The sequence below is a fragment of the Acanthamoeba castellanii genome (assembly GCF_000313135.1).
Source record: "Acanthamoeba castellanii str. Neff unplaced genomic scaffold scf7180000084468, whole genome shotgun sequence".
In the NCBI taxonomy this organism is placed as follows: Eukaryota; Discosea; order Longamoebia; family Acanthamoebidae; genus Acanthamoeba; species Acanthamoeba castellanii.
In genome coordinates, this window is record NW_004457522.1 from 1 (window position 1) to 15,259 (window position 15,259).

General features: G+C 56.0%; 8 protein-coding genes across 8 annotated transcripts; 1 reads left to right on the forward strand and 7 right to left on the reverse strand.

Moving 5' to 3' along the window:
• Nucleotides 1-443: 443 nt before the first annotated feature.
• Nucleotides 444-2,038, forward strand: ACA1_323310 (uncharacterized protein; the record flags this gene model as incomplete). The annotated part of the gene is made up of 6 exons (XM_004341116.1): nucleotides 444-572; nucleotides 653-853; nucleotides 933-988; nucleotides 1,066-1,691; nucleotides 1,772-1,842; nucleotides 1,928-2,038. 6 exons carry the CDS (start codon nucleotides 444-446, stop codon nucleotides 2,036-2,038), a joined length of 1,194 nt encoding a protein of 397 aa, XP_004341164.1.
• A 60-nt stretch (nucleotides 2,039-2,098) lies between these two features.
• Nucleotides 2,099-3,626, reverse strand: ACA1_323320 (Gpatch domain containing protein; the record flags this gene model as incomplete). Its single annotated transcript, XM_004341117.1, has 6 exons — nucleotides 2,099-2,626; nucleotides 2,687-2,959; nucleotides 3,045-3,137; nucleotides 3,213-3,311; nucleotides 3,398-3,473; nucleotides 3,562-3,626. 6 exons carry the CDS (start codon nucleotides 3,624-3,626, stop codon nucleotides 2,099-2,101), a joined length of 1,134 nt encoding a protein of 377 aa, XP_004341165.1.
• A 136-nt stretch (nucleotides 3,627-3,762) lies between these two features.
• Nucleotides 3,763-7,279, reverse strand: ACA1_323330 (cullin family protein; the record flags this gene model as incomplete). The annotated part of the gene is made up of 18 exons (XM_004341118.1): nucleotides 3,763-3,861; nucleotides 3,940-4,038; nucleotides 4,103-4,156; nucleotides 4,220-4,383; nucleotides 4,466-4,574; nucleotides 4,647-4,760; nucleotides 4,821-4,877; nucleotides 4,953-5,095; nucleotides 5,167-5,225; nucleotides 5,303-5,424; nucleotides 5,488-5,795; nucleotides 6,011-6,074; nucleotides 6,326-6,454; nucleotides 6,527-6,604; nucleotides 6,668-6,855; nucleotides 6,924-6,964; nucleotides 7,082-7,138; nucleotides 7,209-7,279. The coding sequence occupies 18 exons, from the start codon at nucleotides 7,277-7,279 to the stop codon at nucleotides 3,763-3,765; spliced, it is 1,956 nt and encodes a 651-aa protein (XP_004341166.1).
• Nucleotides 7,280-7,702: 423 nt separating this feature from the next.
• On the reverse strand, nucleotides 7,703-8,388 carry ACA1_323340 (uncharacterized protein; the record flags this gene model as incomplete). The annotated part of the gene is made up of 4 exons (XM_004341119.1): nucleotides 7,703-7,910; nucleotides 7,976-8,059; nucleotides 8,112-8,226; nucleotides 8,295-8,388. The coding sequence occupies 4 exons, from the start codon at nucleotides 8,386-8,388 to the stop codon at nucleotides 7,703-7,705; spliced, it is 501 nt and encodes a 166-aa protein (XP_004341167.1).
• A 246-nt stretch (nucleotides 8,389-8,634) lies between these two features.
• Nucleotides 8,635-10,480, reverse strand: ACA1_323350 (uncharacterized protein; the record flags this gene model as incomplete). Its single annotated transcript, XM_004341120.1, has 11 exons — nucleotides 8,635-8,732; nucleotides 8,808-8,912; nucleotides 8,983-9,049; nucleotides 9,117-9,197; nucleotides 9,255-9,386; nucleotides 9,450-9,563; nucleotides 9,632-9,695; nucleotides 9,775-9,857; nucleotides 9,930-10,099; nucleotides 10,203-10,312; nucleotides 10,410-10,480. 11 exons carry the CDS (start codon nucleotides 10,478-10,480, stop codon nucleotides 8,635-8,637), a joined length of 1,095 nt encoding a protein of 364 aa, XP_004341168.1.
• Nucleotides 10,481-10,681: 201 nt separating this feature from the next.
• On the reverse strand, nucleotides 10,682-11,852 carry ACA1_323360 (eukaryotic translation initiation factor SUI1 family protein; the record flags this gene model as incomplete). The annotated part of the gene is made up of 8 exons (XM_004341121.1): nucleotides 10,682-10,732; nucleotides 10,803-10,856; nucleotides 10,934-11,022; nucleotides 11,111-11,198; nucleotides 11,285-11,367; nucleotides 11,462-11,593; nucleotides 11,672-11,740; nucleotides 11,816-11,852. 8 exons carry the CDS (start codon nucleotides 11,850-11,852, stop codon nucleotides 10,682-10,684), a joined length of 603 nt encoding a protein of 200 aa, XP_004341169.1.
• Nucleotides 11,853-11,967: 115 nt separating this feature from the next.
• ACA1_323370 (Hsp20/alpha crystallin superfamily protein) lies at nucleotides 11,968-12,885 on the reverse strand (the record flags this gene model as incomplete). Its single annotated transcript, XM_004341122.1, has 6 exons — nucleotides 11,968-11,999; nucleotides 12,066-12,129; nucleotides 12,201-12,393; nucleotides 12,456-12,569; nucleotides 12,639-12,780; nucleotides 12,837-12,885. 6 exons carry the CDS (start codon nucleotides 12,883-12,885, stop codon nucleotides 11,968-11,970), a joined length of 594 nt encoding a protein of 197 aa, XP_004341170.1.
• An 802-nt stretch (nucleotides 12,886-13,687) lies between these two features.
• ACA1_323380 (ADPribosylglycohydrolase superfamily protein) lies at nucleotides 13,688-15,231 on the reverse strand (the record flags this gene model as incomplete). The annotated part of the gene is made up of 8 exons (XM_004341123.1): nucleotides 13,688-13,754; nucleotides 13,827-13,936; nucleotides 14,006-14,088; nucleotides 14,178-14,296; nucleotides 14,361-14,689; nucleotides 14,744-14,794; nucleotides 14,959-15,067; nucleotides 15,152-15,231. 8 exons carry the CDS (start codon nucleotides 15,229-15,231, stop codon nucleotides 13,688-13,690), a joined length of 948 nt encoding a protein of 315 aa, XP_004341171.1.
• Nucleotides 15,232-15,259: the final 28 nt, after the last annotated feature.

The window sequence follows — 15,259 nt, forward strand, 5'->3', positions numbered from 1 at the left end:
TTGTATATAGGCACCTCTAGCTTTTGGGGACGCGCTAACGGCCCTGTTCCGTTCCTTCAGTACGGGTCTGGGTGCAGCGGCCGATAAAGGAAGGAATGGTGAAGATGTGAAGTCCAGGGTGAGGGTAGCAATCGAGGAATACAGGCAATTGGGCGACGGCGTGGCATCCCACGAGAGGGGCGTCGACGCCATCACATTGCTGCTCCCATTTTCCTTCCCAGCTGGTGACAAGAAATCGGTCTCCATCGGCTTGCTCAATGGCAACAACAAGCAATTCTGGTATGGTTGCGTTTGCAGTTTCCCGCCAAAACAAAACTGCCGCTTGCATACCAGTCATTTTTTGCGTATTTTTCGTTTTCTCGTATTCTCTTCAGATAAGTACTGATTTAATAACAAAATAAAGAAAATGTGTCGGATTGCGAAGAATCTGCACGAACGTGGAGATGGAGAGAGTGAAGGAGGAGAGGAGGCGAACCAGGGGCAAGCGTGGCATCAAGACCAAGGCTACGGTCAGGAACAACGGCTACGACCACCTGTTCCACACCCGCCAGGCCATCCTGACCTTCCCCGACGTACCGCCCCTCCCCTCTTTTCTTGTGGCCGGGGGTCGTGGGTGGTTGGTGGCCTGACTGGGTCACCCGCGGTTGAACAGGAAGAGGCGGTGCCGTATTCGCTGAACAAGGGCAAGCGCTGGGCGCAGGTGGAAGAGCTCAAGCAGCAGCTCGCGCACTCCCACGACTCTGACGACGACGACCACGGAGACCAGCAGCCGGCAGACACTCCGACCAGCGTCAAGGAGGTGATGGAGGTGCAAGTACACCAGCGCGACGTGATCGGATCGCTGTCATGGCGGGTGCGTGTGTGCGTGATCTCATCAGCAGCCCTCTGGAGCGGGATCCAACACTCAGGTACACATTTTGGTCGCGTGGTAGGTGACTGGGCTGGCCGTCCCGGCCAAAGGCTGCTTTGGCAAAGAGAAGCGCGGAAGGTGCGCGCGCTATACTTCTCTTGCGCTCCGTTGGCCGAACCAGCGGTGAATGCTGACGTCACGTCATGTGTGCGCAGGGACTACACGCGGGTGGAGGTGTCGGTGTGCGCCGGTTGCGGGGGAGAGCGGGCGGTGTTGGCCCCGCGGGACCCGGACGAGGTCCGGCGGTCGAGCTGGGCTTTGCGGCAAACGCCCGAGGAGCTGGCGCTGGCGAGGAAGGCGCGGCGGGAGAAGCAGGCGGAGGACCGCAAGCGCCGCGAGCAGCGGAAGCTACGGCACGCGCCCAAGGCCGAGAAGAAGGACCGGCGCCGCGGAGACGAGGGCGTTGAGCAAGGAGGAGGCGAGGAGAACGCACGAGAAAAGAACGAAGCGGAGGGTCCGGTGGAAAGCGGGAGCGAAAGCCAGGAGTCTCTGGGCGAGGAAGAGAGCGATTGCAGCAGTGCCGATGAGGACAGCGAAAGTGAAGAGCAAGGAGAAGAAGACGATGACGAAGCGGATGAGAACGATGAAGAAGACGGTAGTGGTGACGAGCAAGGCAACGATGTTTGCAAGAACAAGGATCTTCCACAGGAAGAAGGCGTCGAAGAGAACGCAGATGAGGAGGAGGGACAGACCTCCGAGGGCACGGTGCTGACGTCGCAGGAGAAGTGGCGGATCACCCCCAAGGAGGGGCGCCTCATCGTGCACAAGCCGTTCGCCAAGGGTACTCCACAGCCCCATGGCTCCAAATCCTTTCTTGTCACAACACCCGCCTGGTGGTGACCACATCCGTGGTGCGCGCAGATCAATACCCCATGTACCGGGAGACCAACTGGAAGTACACCTCGCCGTGCATGTGCTGCCTGCACTCCTCGGTACTGCTGAGTTCTGAACCAACGTTGATTGTGTTACAGCGCGGCGGTCGCCTACCACTCACTGCGTGACGATGTCTGAATACAGGGAAGCATGTGGCAGCTCAAGGGTATGGGCGACAAGTCCAAGGGCAAGACCAAGGGCTACCGCAAGGTCCAGCGGCGCGACTTCAAGAACGTCATCAAGGGCGAGGCGTGAGACTGGGGCTGGGCATGTATGCAAGAAAGGATACTGGAGTATTATTCTACGTTCTCCGAATCACTCGCTCGACTTTTGTTCCTTCTTTCTCTTCTTCTTGTCCTTCTTCTCTTTCTTCTTCTTCTTGTCTGCCTTGTCGTCCGTCGTTTTGGCCTTTTTGTTCTTGCTCTTCTTTGACTTTTTCTCTTTCTTCTCCTCCTTTTCCTCCTTCTCCTCCGGCTCCTCGTCCTCTTCCTCTTCCTCTCGTTTTCGCTTCTTGCTCACCTTGCTCGTCTTTCCCTCCTCTTCCTTCTTCGCCTTCTTCGCCTTTTTCTTCTTCTCCTCTTCCTTCCTCTTCCTCTTCTCCTTCTTTTCCTTCTTCTTCCGCTTTTCTTTCTTTGTCTCCTCCTCCTCTGTCGTCTTGTCCTTCGTGGCCACGGGGACCACTTCCTCCTTCTTCTCCTTCTTCTCCTTTTGTCCCTGCTCCTCGTTCTTCTCCTTCTCCTTCTCGAGCGCCAGCTCTCTGTCGCGGTTCTCCTTCCACTGCCGTTCGTGCTCGGCCAACCGCTTCGCTCGGCCCTGCGCCGGGTACTTCCACTGCGACAGGATCTGCACCACTGGTCAGCCCCTGGTTGGTTGGTTTCATTGGTTGATGGCGCTGAAGCGTACCCTTCCGCCGCAGACCGCGAGCAGATCGTTTTCGTTGAGGCCCGACGCATAGTTCTTCTCCTCGTCGTCGCTGCTGTCGTCGCTGTCGCTGCTATCGCTATCGCTGCTGTCCTTCGTCGAAGCCCCGAGAACGAAGGCTCCACCGGAGACGAACGCGCCGCCGTAGAACTGCGGGAACTTCTGCTGCATGGTCTGCTGCTGCTGGGGCTTGCTCTCCTCATCGCCGTTCTTCTGCTCCTCCTCTTCCTGCGCCTTGTCGGCCAGCGTTTGGTACTGCAGTGGTGGTTCGCGTGCGTGCATGGCTTAGCGCCGGGCGGGTCCATGTGATGGTGCCGGTGAGACGTTCGCGCACGTGTACCTTGTGTTCGGCCTTCACGAAGCTCGGGGCGCCGTAGTTGGTGGTCGGCTTCGACTTGGCAGCGCTCGCGTTGGACTTTATGGTCGGTGCCGCCTGCATGGGCGAGTGCACGTTGTCAGCCATTAGGTGTGAGCGAGGAGCGGAAGAAGTGAAGATTGGAGTGTGTACGGTGGGATCGACTTGAACGCTGGCGGCGGCCTTGTTGTAAAGGTTGTCCCACCAGCCAAAGCCCTGCCTATCGCGATCCGTCAACCGTGACCCGCCGATCTGCAAATGAGAACAGCAATGGGAAATGATTGGTTAATTCATCTGGAATTTGGTTTTGGTTTTTTTCAAAATTAATTTCAACGCACCCCAAAGGTGTCAGTCTTCTTGGAGACTTTGATGTATTCGGACATTCCATCTTGATTACGTCCCAGACCTTTGCCCCTGCAGGAATCAGAACGAAATTAACCCAATTTTCTTCATCTGCAATTTTAGAAAATTGGGTAATGATTCTTGTCGGCCAGTTACGCACTCTTCCCAACCCATCTGCTTGAGCCACCTCTCGCTCTTGTAGGAAGGCATCTCCGGGGTTGTCATCTTGCGATTGAGCAGTAAATTGAAATAAAATACAACAAGCAACGAAAAAAGCTGGCCAAAGCCCGAGCTCAGAAGTCGACATGAAGGTCTCTTCTTCCGTTAGCTGGTGGGTGTGGTGGTGACCATGAACCAAGGTCTAGGGCAGGTATTCGTAGGCAGCCTGATCGGCTCGCGTCGTTCTTGCCATATAACCGCTGCTGATGAGTGCCTCCAAGACTCGTTTCAGCCACCCAATCTGCACCACCGAAAACCTGATGAGCGACCCAGGTCTCACAGATTACCCTCGTGCGGCCTATGTCGCCGGCGTACGTACCTCGAAGGGGAACTTGAGCTGCGCCATGGTCTCACTAACAAGCTCGTTGTGTGTCAGTACCCGCCTCGACTTCATGATGCGCACGACCGCCGCTTGCGCCTGCACAGAGGCCGTCAGTGGAAAACAAAACAATGCATTACCGACCGCTCAGGGTGACTCGTACCGAGTAGCGGCGACTCTGGAGCGCGCTTTCCCTGGCCTGATCGCTTTCTCCTTTCTGTACAGTGGAGCTTGTGAGTGTGCGGTGGCCTCAACGTAACGCGCACAAAGAGAGACGCACCGCAAGCTTTAGCTGGGCGGCGTTGAGGTTGATCGAAAATCGTTTGTTGGCGAAGGCATCGTGGACTTGAAACGTTTCCGCGTTGGAGTCTCCCCCAGCGTTCACCGACAGGATCAGCTTGATTTTTACCAATTGCTTGACAAGAAGCGCGCACTCTTCTTTGTCTGCGCACAATGACCGTGGGACAGGAGAAGTCGAGTTAGTGATCTCGGCGAGATCCAGAATGGAACGGCTTCAAGTACGCACCCATCTTGGTGTGTCGCAGGATATCATTGAGGGTGAGCGCCGAACTGTCGTTGAACAAGAACAATATGGACGCCTGATGCAGTGATACACGGAACTCCTTCTTCCCCTTCTGCTTGGTCCAACACCACATGAGTGCTCGCCGATAAAGTTGGGACACAATAGGAGCGAAGGCCGGGCGTACTGTGAACGAAGCCGAGACGACTGCAGACGAGAGAGCCGGTATCCAGAACAGCTTCTTAGATTTGGCCGTCAAGTCTGTGTAGAACTGCGTGTATCTCTCTTGCGCGTGCAAAAACTGGTAAGGAGGGTAAGTTGACATGAGGGTCCGTTAGGGGCAAGAAGAAGTCAGGGATACCTCGACAGGAAGCGCGACAGGTTTGAACTGGTAGGGGAACAGGAAGCTTGATATGACCTAGGTCGGGTCGGTGGTGATGGCGGTTAGTGAGCTCAAAAAAGCTCCCTTGGCTGAGGATGGCTACTCGTGTACCTTGACGTTGATGTCCGTGCTCAGGCCTTGAGCGAACGGCGATGCCTTGAACCGAGCGCTGAGTTCGGCCGATTGGTACACCTCTCGCACGGCCATGTCGCAACGATGGAGTCCGGACAGATCGCCAATGGTGCGAACCGTGGCTGTATCGATACATTACGGGCAGTGAGTCTCCCCATGTGCTTGCGAGCCAGTTCTAGTTGCGTGATTTTACCTGTTTTGAGACGCGACAGCATCGCCAACTCCCGGTCTTCGGTTGCTGATGACCCCTCCCTGCTCGTGGGGAAACACGTTGACTTGTGAGTCACGAGCAAAAGAGGTGTGTGGTGTGTGTGGTGTGTGAAGTGTACAAGAGCAGCCGCTTGATCAAGTGTCGCTGGTAGAGCGCTACGAAAATGTCCTTGTTGGCGCAGTGGCGGTAGAGGTCCGTCACGCCATCGACAATCTCCTCGACTAGATCCGCTTGGAAGAGCTGAACCCGTTGTGCTGCACATGTGAGCTCAAAGCGACTTTCTGGCTTGGGAGAGGGACGCACCTTGTCCGACTGCTTGGAGAGAAGTCTGTGGCAGAAGTGGGCCAGATACTCCTCCACGAGACGTCCTCGGCCCTGTTGCTCTTCTTTGGGAAGGCTCCACTCCACCGTGAGCGCCTCAGCCGTGCCCTGCTGAAGTGCCGATATCAGACCGGCGTCTTCCGTGTTCGAAGTCATGCCGTGGCAGTAGCGGTAGGCATCTATCATGGAATTCACAACGCTGAGAGTGTCCAAACTCCCCAGCTGCTTCCCCTTCAGCATGGCCACCACGTCTTCAATCTGCAGCCACAGAGCGCAAACCGGTCTCAGCTCTGGGGAGCTGGAAAATGCAGCACAGAGGAGAAAGAGAGTCACGCGAACCTTTCTGCGAACGCTGTTCCTGAAGAGCTTACAGAGGACTTGATACACAGACGTAGTGGACCGCGTCCGAATGTTGCTAAGCAACGGGGATAGAGCTGTGTGCATGCGATTGAGATGATGAGGCTATGAATGATGAGGCGTTTGCAAGGACATGGGAAAGAAACACCTTGCCTGTTGCCGCTTGAAAAGAGCGATTCCCACTCGGATTCCACCTTTTCTTGCACGTATTCCTGTACATCGTACACATAGCTGGCAGGTTGTGGAGGTCAGCTGATCGTGCCTCAATCAAACAAGTGGAGAGCAACAAATGCGCACCGCTGCTGCAGGGTATGCAAGAACTTGGCCTTCGTCGAGTCAAAGAAAGCTGACAAGGCAAAGCGATGGAATAACGAGTCCACCTACAGTACAGATTGGGGAGACGAGACATGTTACTTGATTCATCACCTCGTGGTAGTCACGAGACACGGGTAGTAGTGCGTACGTAAGCCAAGTAATTGGTCACCGATGAGGTCTGGAGGCGGAGGCGGGCGTCTGCCGCGCATCGCTCGATCAGCGGGGTTTCAAAGTACTTGACGAACAGCTCGTTGTTGTAGCCAATCTCAGATAACAGCTGTCGTTCCCCGGCCAGCATTGTTGCGTCAGCAAACAGGAGACTTGACCGAGAGAAAGAACAGTTCAGTACCACAAGCGTGCTCACGATGTGGTGGTTGGTCTCTTCGTCATCGAGGAAGCGTCCCTCTTGCAGTACGCGTTGCAGTTCCTGTGTGATGCCATTGTCAATATGAGGACGTGGCCTGCATGAGCAGACGGTCAGACTGCGTACCCGAGCCAGGCGATCGCTCTGAAGGAACAGCTTCATGAAGACCTGCTTTGCCATGGGTCCGTAGCGGTCTGAGTAATGCAGCTGCTGCATGAGCATGATGACCGACTTCGTGTAGATGGAGAACTGCTCCCAGCACTTGACAAGTGCCGCAAGGTAGGTGCACAAGCCCACACTTTCCAGTTGCGGTTCTGTGTGTTCGTGCGCATGCACTGTAAGCTATTCAAGTTCAAGAAGGCAAGGGACGAGGACCACAAACCCAGGTAGTCACGAGCGAACGAGCGCAAGTATCCCTCGTATCTGCGCAGTGCAATGCAAGGCAGAGAGAAGCGTGACGCGCAGTGAGTGCATGGACTCAGTCCCCATAGAGCTGGGCAATGACAACTAAGGAAACGCGTGCATGCGATTGAGACACACCTGCTGAAGGCTTCTCTGTAGCTCACAGTGGTGACGCTCTTGAGCTCTGCGCAGCACCTAAGCACGAGCCGGTCAGAAAGAGCGTACACTTCAGCTTGCGCGAGCGTCACAGCCAAGGAGGGTGTACAGTTCTAGTTCGTCGAAGTCCGGGTAGTGTGAGGGTCTTGACGGCAGGGCATTAGACTTAGAGGCGCCCATGAGCGTTCGCTGAAACCCACAGCATGCTGACCCCAGCCGGTCCCACAACCCCTCTGCCTGTGGCCACGACTGCATGAGCAGCTACACCAAAAGGCAAACGTGAAGGGGAGGCAATAGTAGACCCTGTTCATGTGGGTTGTGCCTGCCCTTGGTAAAGTTTTATCTTCTTGCTTCGGAAGAGTCCTTTGCCTGTGTTTTTATCTATTCTTGATGCGTGTCCATCGCGAGCATCAATGCGCTCATCTTTCAGCGACCTGCCTGTTCCCTGAAATGTGGGAAAAATCCTGTTTCTAGAGCCCAGTTCAGGGTCTGGCCTCCTCTTGAATGGTGATCGTGGCGGCTGGCCTTGAGACGAGAGGCAGATGCACGTGCAGCAGGCCGTTCGTGAGGTGCGCTTTGACGCCTGCAACGTCGATCCTGCACTCACATGATCAACCACGGATTCTTAACCCTGATCGCAATGTATCGGATGGTGGGGAGGTGGTACAGGTAGGGCAATCGGAGACGGCGGAAGAACCGACCGAAGTGCCGTTCGCGCAGGAGGTGCCCATCGCGAGCCTCTTTGCGGGTGTGCGGCTTAAGGGCACAGATCGTGACCTCGCTGCGGTCGACGATCACGTTGATATCATCCCTGCCCGTGCGAAAATGTGGATAGTGTTAACACAGGCACCACACGACTAGCAGTGGCGAACGTACTTGGGGACCCCAGGCAGCTCTACCTCGAGCCTCATGTGGCCAGAGTCCTCTTCGAATACGTCCACCCTCGGCATCCAAAGAGGGCTGAGGCGGTGTTGAGCCACCGGTTGGAAGAAACGGCCGTTGTGGGGCGTACCGGTCGTTGATGTATGGGTCAAGGTAGACCCGATCCACGTCGCGCAAGTGAGACCAGCGGGGGATGTCCTTCCAGTCCAGGAAGGCCCGCCTCTCGTGCAGCTCTCTTTCTTCGTCTGCGCCAGCCCACCTTCTTAGGCGGTTCTCCCAGCTGGCTCCCGATCCGAGAGGAGGGCTGATGTACCTTGCCGGCTCATGATACGAGTGATCTCCTCCTTCTCCCGGTCTCCTGGAAAAGGCCATTTCGTGCCGATGGGCACCGCAGGCAGCGTTGTCATCTTGTACCTTGGGATCGGTGCAGAAAAGACGAAGCCGCCCACAGCCCGGCCAGTCTGCCGAGGCGCAAGGTGCAGGTGACCCGCCTTGCTGGAAGCTGAAGCATGGGCGGAATCTAGGCAGGATCTGCCCGACCCAGACGTCAATGTCCGAAGTGGCCTGCTGTCGACAACTAATAAGCGTGTGCAAGCAACTGCGGTTCATTCAATCTGAACGAACAGACACTGCGGTGTTGGCCTTCGGATGACTCAGGCTCTTCCCTTTCGGTTGTCATCAAGAAGCTCTTCCTGTGGACCACGCTCGTTGTTGATGCTTGGGCGGTCGACCGTAACCGCGCTCCAAGAGTCTGTTTGGAACGGCTCGTCGGCCATGAGCAAAGTCACGCAAGACCATCGCCAGCAGAGAGAGAGAGAGAGAGTACCGTCGGTGCTCTTCTGTTCGTCGTCCTTCTTTGACTCTACCTCGTGTTTTCGGCCATGGGCCAAGTAGTGGTACATACCCGTACCGGTGAGCGCAATAAAGATGCCTACAAGGGGAAAAAGATGAGCAAGGGACGTGAGCACTACGCTTTTTTTGGTGAGGCAGGAAGAAGGTACCGAAAAGGTTCAATGGTGTGGCCTTGTTCTTGAACACCACAAACGCGAGGCCGATGGTGAGCGTTTCCTGTAGGAGGCAATGAGGACTGTGGTTAGCACCTCCAAACCCCAACGACAGGTGCGGAAAGACTTACCTTGAAGGAACCAGCGACGGACACAGTCACAGGGGAGGTGATCTTGTTCAGGTTGAAGTTGGCGACGTTGAGGAAGAAAGCCTACTCGCAACCAACGGTTAGAGTGCACGCGATACCATGGTGGGCAAGGAGCCGCACCATAACAGCAGTGCCAAGAATCATAGCAGCGCACAGGTTGATCGGTAGGGAGTCCCACGCGTTCATGAGACCCGTAACCTCACCGAACATGGCCGCCATCGCGAGCATTTGGACCAGCGCCAAAGGCGACATCTAAACGCGCCGGTCAGCCACAAGAGAAACACGCGCCCATGCAGCGGAAAGGGTGTCGGGTACCAAATAGAGCACATAGAGAGGATGGACGGCTCCCGTTCCGACGAGAACCATGTTCGTCATGACTCCCTTAAGCGAAGCCAGTACACATCCGATAATAAGGATGATGAAGCCACCCTGTACAAGACATGAAAATCAGCTGAACAAATGCCCACCAATCCACTGGTAGAGTCATGGGCCAGTACCACGTGAAAGTCAAGCTCGGTTATGGTTGTGAGGATTACACCACCGGCAATGACGGCTAACGACCTGCGAGCACAAGCACCAACATTGGGCCTGGGTGAGCTGCAGATGAAACAGAACGAGAAAGCACGGGTGACCCGCGTACCCGATGGCCTCCTTGGTGGCGCTTTTCTTCAGCAACCACACGGAAAAGGCGAGCGTGATGCCGGGAGTGAGCGAGCGAACCACCTGCACTCGACATTCCCCACGGGTCAAAGTTAGCTACTGCCGTGCTGGTCGTCACCCAGAGCGGGCAAGGACCTCGCGTAGGCTGACGGTCGTATACATGAGGCTCGCGTTGCCGGCGCATATGTTGAGGGTGAACAGAAGCGAGAGCATCTGGATCTTCCGAATGGTGGAGGGCAGGATGGTGGTGTCCACCGGCAGCCACTTGAAGACGTGGAAGATGAGGATACAGAACACATAGGTGCCTAGACGACAGCCACAGTGTAAAGGTATCAAGGTGGTATGGGTGAGCGCAAGTGGTGGGCCAAGCATGAGACCAGTGTATGCAAGGGGCGGAGGAGGCTGTACACAGCATGTGTGAAGCAGAGAGGATGAGTGGGTATTGAAAGTTAACAAACTGGAAGACGCTCTTGTTGAGGATGGTGAGCGCTATGTTAAGTGCTATCCATGTGAACACCCTGCCCCGTTCCCCCCCCCCGGTGTGAAGTCAGTCCCTAGTTTGTTGAATTGCAAATGTCCTGCATTGTTAGATTTTGTGTAGAGATTAATCTGCACCAAAAGAGGGCGCTGTGACTGAGGGCCTGCCACAGGCCATTGCCCGACTTGCTGGCAGCCGTGTCTTTCATGTGCCCTGTTGTGTTGCGACGCCTTTCGCAAGTCGAGAAAGGGCCTTTCGCGAGTTGCGTTTGCTGCGTGCCTCGCATTCCAACGTGTTGGTGCCCAACGTTGCAGGTGTTTATTGGGTACGCTGCATCACACCACGAGCAACGGACACCACATTTGCGGTGGCTCTCTCTCTCTCTCTCTTTAGTGTGAAGAGGTGGCGCTCAGTGTCGCTTCTTGGTGGACTCCACGATCTTGATCGACTTTCGCGGGATCTACACACAAACGAAGAGGATGGTGAGGTTAGCATGCGTGTGTGTGGAGCGCAAGAACGGGGCGACGCACGTTCCACTCGGCATTCTCCACGATAAGCTGTTTGACTTCGCGGCTCAGATCACCCTGCAGCGCATAAAGATCAGCAATCATCCCTAACTAACCGCGTCCTCTAAGGACAAGCGTGGTTGAACAGCTTGTACCTGAATGTCCACGTCACCCTCCTTCGTGACTGACGCGCCCGACGCAAACTTCTTCTTGAACACACTCGCTGCGTCCTTGAGGTTGACGCCTGCACGACCCAGAGCGAGGAGAAAGAAGGCAGTGAGAATAAGGCGAAAAAACACATAGGCAGCAAATGTGAGAGGGATGAGTCTGACCGTATCCCTTGAGGCCAGAGACCGTGGTGACGATCTTCTTGCCCTTCTTCTGGCTCGTGGTGATGGTCAACTCGGCGTCCTTGCCTCCCTAGTGGTGGAGTGACGGAAGCCAAGGACGACGTGAGGAAGGCATTCCGGCCAGAGCAAAGCACTCGCCAGACTGTAAGGGCGCACCTTCTGGGGTCCCTTGTCGGCCTTCACCACTCCCTTGCCGCCACGCTTGGACTTCTTCTTCTCTTCCTCTTCCCCTTCTCCTTCTGTTGATGTGCAAACACGATGATGAGACTTCTCTGAGAAGTCACAGCCAGGAGTAGCGACTGTCCTCCACAAGTGCTGGTGGCGGTGGCATACCCTTCTCCTCGCCTTCCTCGCCTTCCTTCTTGATCAGCGAAGGGTAGATCTCGGGGCAGTGCTCGATCAGCCACGGCTTGCATCGATTAAAGTCAGGTCCGAATTCGCAGTACTCGGCAGGCAGGCCACAGACTAATTCACACACGGATGAGATGGTGTACATCAAGATTTGGAAATGCTGACTGTGCATTGCAATCGGGCACTACGTACCACCACAGTAAAGGACTTCTTTGGCCTTCATGGCAGGGATCTCCTCGGGAATCTCGGCTTCCGTCTCCTCTGTAATCGAATGAAACGTTTCAAGATGCATTATTGTCAGATAATTAAGCTTTACGAAGAGGGTAACCAACGGACCTGCAATCTGCTCTACTTCGGCGTCCTTGCCCTCCATTGTTGTCGATGTGTGCAAGATGAAAAAAAATGAACCCAAATGGATTTTATTTTGATTTTCTGCCGCAAGGGCAGAAATAACCGAGAACCTGCTGCGTGCCCTCTGCGCCAGCCTTTCACGTTTGGGCGCCTGCAGTGGTGTCGGCGTCTGTCCACGATCGGGCAAAGGTCAGCATACACCCCTCCTAAGGAGATATACATCGGGAAGAGTTACCAGTCTGCAGCGCCGGATAGCCCTCCTCTTCGATTCTCACTCTGCCGCGAATGTAGAGATGGACCTGAAGGTCGCGTGAACAACAAGTAAGCAACTAGCTCGCCGACAGGTAAGCCGTAAGCCTCGTGGAGTTACCTTGAGCACACCGCCATCCATGTGAGCTTTGACGTTGTCCGCATCCACGTTGTACGGCAGGAGAATGCGACGGTAGAAGCGGCCGAAGTGCCTCTCCGTCTGATGGTAGAACCCTCCCTCCTCCCTCCTCGTTTGCGGCTTCAGGGCGCTGAGCGTGAGCAGGTTGTCCTTGATCGACAGGTGTATGTCCTCCCTGTAACCCGCATCGTTAGACACACCTCGAACCCATGATTGGCGGCAAGCAGAAGCTGTAACCTCGGAACGCCTGGCAGTTCGAACTCCACGCGCAGCCTGCCCTGCTCCTCTTCGAAGATGTCGCAGCGAGGACGCCATAAGGTATGGTCGTCGATGTTGGGGTTGTAGTAGACCCTGGCAGTGTGACATGAACATGTGGATGAGCACTGGGCATATTAGGGGCACAAAGGAGGGAGTGCGTACTTGTCCACGTCGGGAAGGCCAGCCCACAGGGACTGATCTTTCCATTCCCTGAAGACACTGCTGTCCTTGTCGTAGGAGATGTCGGTCCTGTGCGCTATTCCGACCTCAGGCTTGCCATAGCCTCTGGCGGTTGCCATCTCACCTGAGTTTTTAGGGTGGGCGAAGAGCAGCGGTGACCAGCCAACGTGTAGCATGTACCCTGCCTGCGCTCCAGTTCATGGTAGTCAACGTCGCCGCCCAGGTCCATTTGATCAATGCCGCCTAGCAAGAGAAGAGTAAGCACAGTGGTGAATGTCGATTGTGTTGTCAGAGGAGGTTACCTCTGCCTCTCGTTGCCATCACTGTTGCTGGTTCGTTGTGAAGAAGAAGAAGAGGGCGGTTGTGCTCTACCCGCAACGGCACTCGCTGTTCATCGAGGCGCCACTCTCACGTGTGGTAGTAGGTTGATGGTCGTCTGGCTGTCTACCAAGTTTCGCTCGGGTTGTTGAAACAAGTTCTGAAATGGTTTCGAGACGTGTTTCGTACCAGCAAAAACTCAGGTACACCCACAGAGCTCGTGCATCCTCTCTTCTGGCAGCCATGTCTTCCACACCTCCGACTGACTTCTGCACCTGCCCGTGCCACACGAACGCCAGCATCAGGCATATCATGCCCTGCTGCCGCGATTGCCCGAAATGTGGCGCTCGCATCGTAAACTCTCAATTTCAACCCCACCAAGGTATTTTGTTTCGCTCTGACCTCCACCTTGCCGCGCCTCCCTAATCTTTCATCTTTTGCATGCGAGAACAGATGCTTGCAATGGTATCGCCCCGCATCCACGGCAGGAGCTTTACGTTGACTGAGGTCTGCTTGGAAAAAGGTGAATACACGTGTGCTTTCTTTGAGCAGGTGGAGGTGGACGGTCCGGAGGGGATGGTGGAGGGGTGGTGGAAGCGAGGTGCAGCCAAGGTAAGTCGTGCTCTCACCTGTGGTTGTGGTTCTGGTGTGCCCAAAACAAGTCGGTTTCAAGAAGTGCGCTCCGAGAACAATCGCTATTCGCCAACTTTCTATCAGACCCATTCCACGGCGTGCTCGCCTTGGCCCTTCACCTGATGCAGATCCAACGCCGCCAGTCCCCTGTAGTAGTGTCCGCGCATCCGCTGGCGTCAGGTTTGGGTCTTGTGCAAATTGTGTTGTGCGTGCAGGTACCTTGCAATGCGTATGCAGTAGTCGCGGCCGTAGTCGCCATTCTCCAGGTTGTCGTACCAGTGCTTGGGCATCCAGCTCGTCCCATGCATGGCGCCCATGATCGCCCCGACCTGGTCACCAGCCGGCTCAGCCGGCGAACAACACCAACACAGCGCGCAGGAGAAGGGAGGAGAACGCACCATGGCAGCGGTTGTGTCGGTGTCCCCGCCGAAGCCTACCGTTCGGATGATGCAATCAGCCGGGTCCCGCCAATAGCGCGCCACTGCCGCGACAGGAAGGGGTCAGTGAGACACTTCTCTGAGATCTGGAGAGTAGCAAAGGTGGCGGTCGTTGGTCGCGCCCGTAGCGTACCGGCCCACAGCACTACGGCCATGGCGTCCACGGCCTTGATCTGGAAGTCGTCCTCCACGATTTCGTCGAACACATCAACCATGTCGTGCACCTCCTTCCCCGCAAGCACGTTATCAAGCCTGTTGGAGACGGTGATCGCCGAGGTGAGTACGCAAGGACTGGCAACTTGGAGTGTAGACGCACTTGAGCACGAGCGCCTTGATGCGCTTCTTCATGGGCAGAGTGGCGGCCGCCTTTCTCATGGTCTCCAGGTACTCCCGAGGATCGAAGCTGTCTCGCTGCTCGGCGGACATATGGGTGCACATCGCCACTGATAGCGCCTGGAGGTAGGCGCCGTCGATCGCCTGGGCGTGGACGTGGGACGAGACGATGGCCCACCGCACCGCTTCCCTCAGCTCGGCCGGCGAAGCGTTCCTGAAGGCCAGGCCGACCGGGGCTATCCTCATCGCACCTCCGTTGGCGTACGAACCGTCAGGGAACGCGATCGTGCCGGTCTTGCGGTAGTCCGCACCCTGTATCAACATATGTCAGTCGCAGCTTGTGCGTGCGTGCGTGGCAAAACGTACGTCCTGGCCGATGGCCTTCAACACGGCCTGAGCAGTTGGCGGGTAGCCCCTCTGCGGCGGCGTGCAGAAGAACTGGTAGTAACGGAGCGCTGGCGAGAAACAACAACAAGAGAAACGGAGTGAGGGGCAAGGCGTTGCCAAGCATCATAGCAAAGACGATGGTGCCATCAGGCTGCCAAACCTGCGTGACCAGGGTCGAGCGCTTGGTTTTCGACGAGGGAGGTGGCCAAGGCGAGAGCCGTTTGGGTGTCGTCGGTGTACATTCCATAGCGCATGCCGAGCTTACGCACGCCCATGTGCGTGGCATTGATGTAACTCAGCGCCCTGGGGCCACGAAGAACGACATTAGGTGCATACTCCCGCAATGCAGCGGGTAAAACGTGAACGTCGACAATGCAACACACGTACCGGCCGTCTGTTTTGACGAACATCTCTCGAATCATCTCGTACGTGTATCCCTCAACGCCGGCTCCCAGCGCATCGCCCATCATGCAGCCAAGCATAGCTCCGACGCAG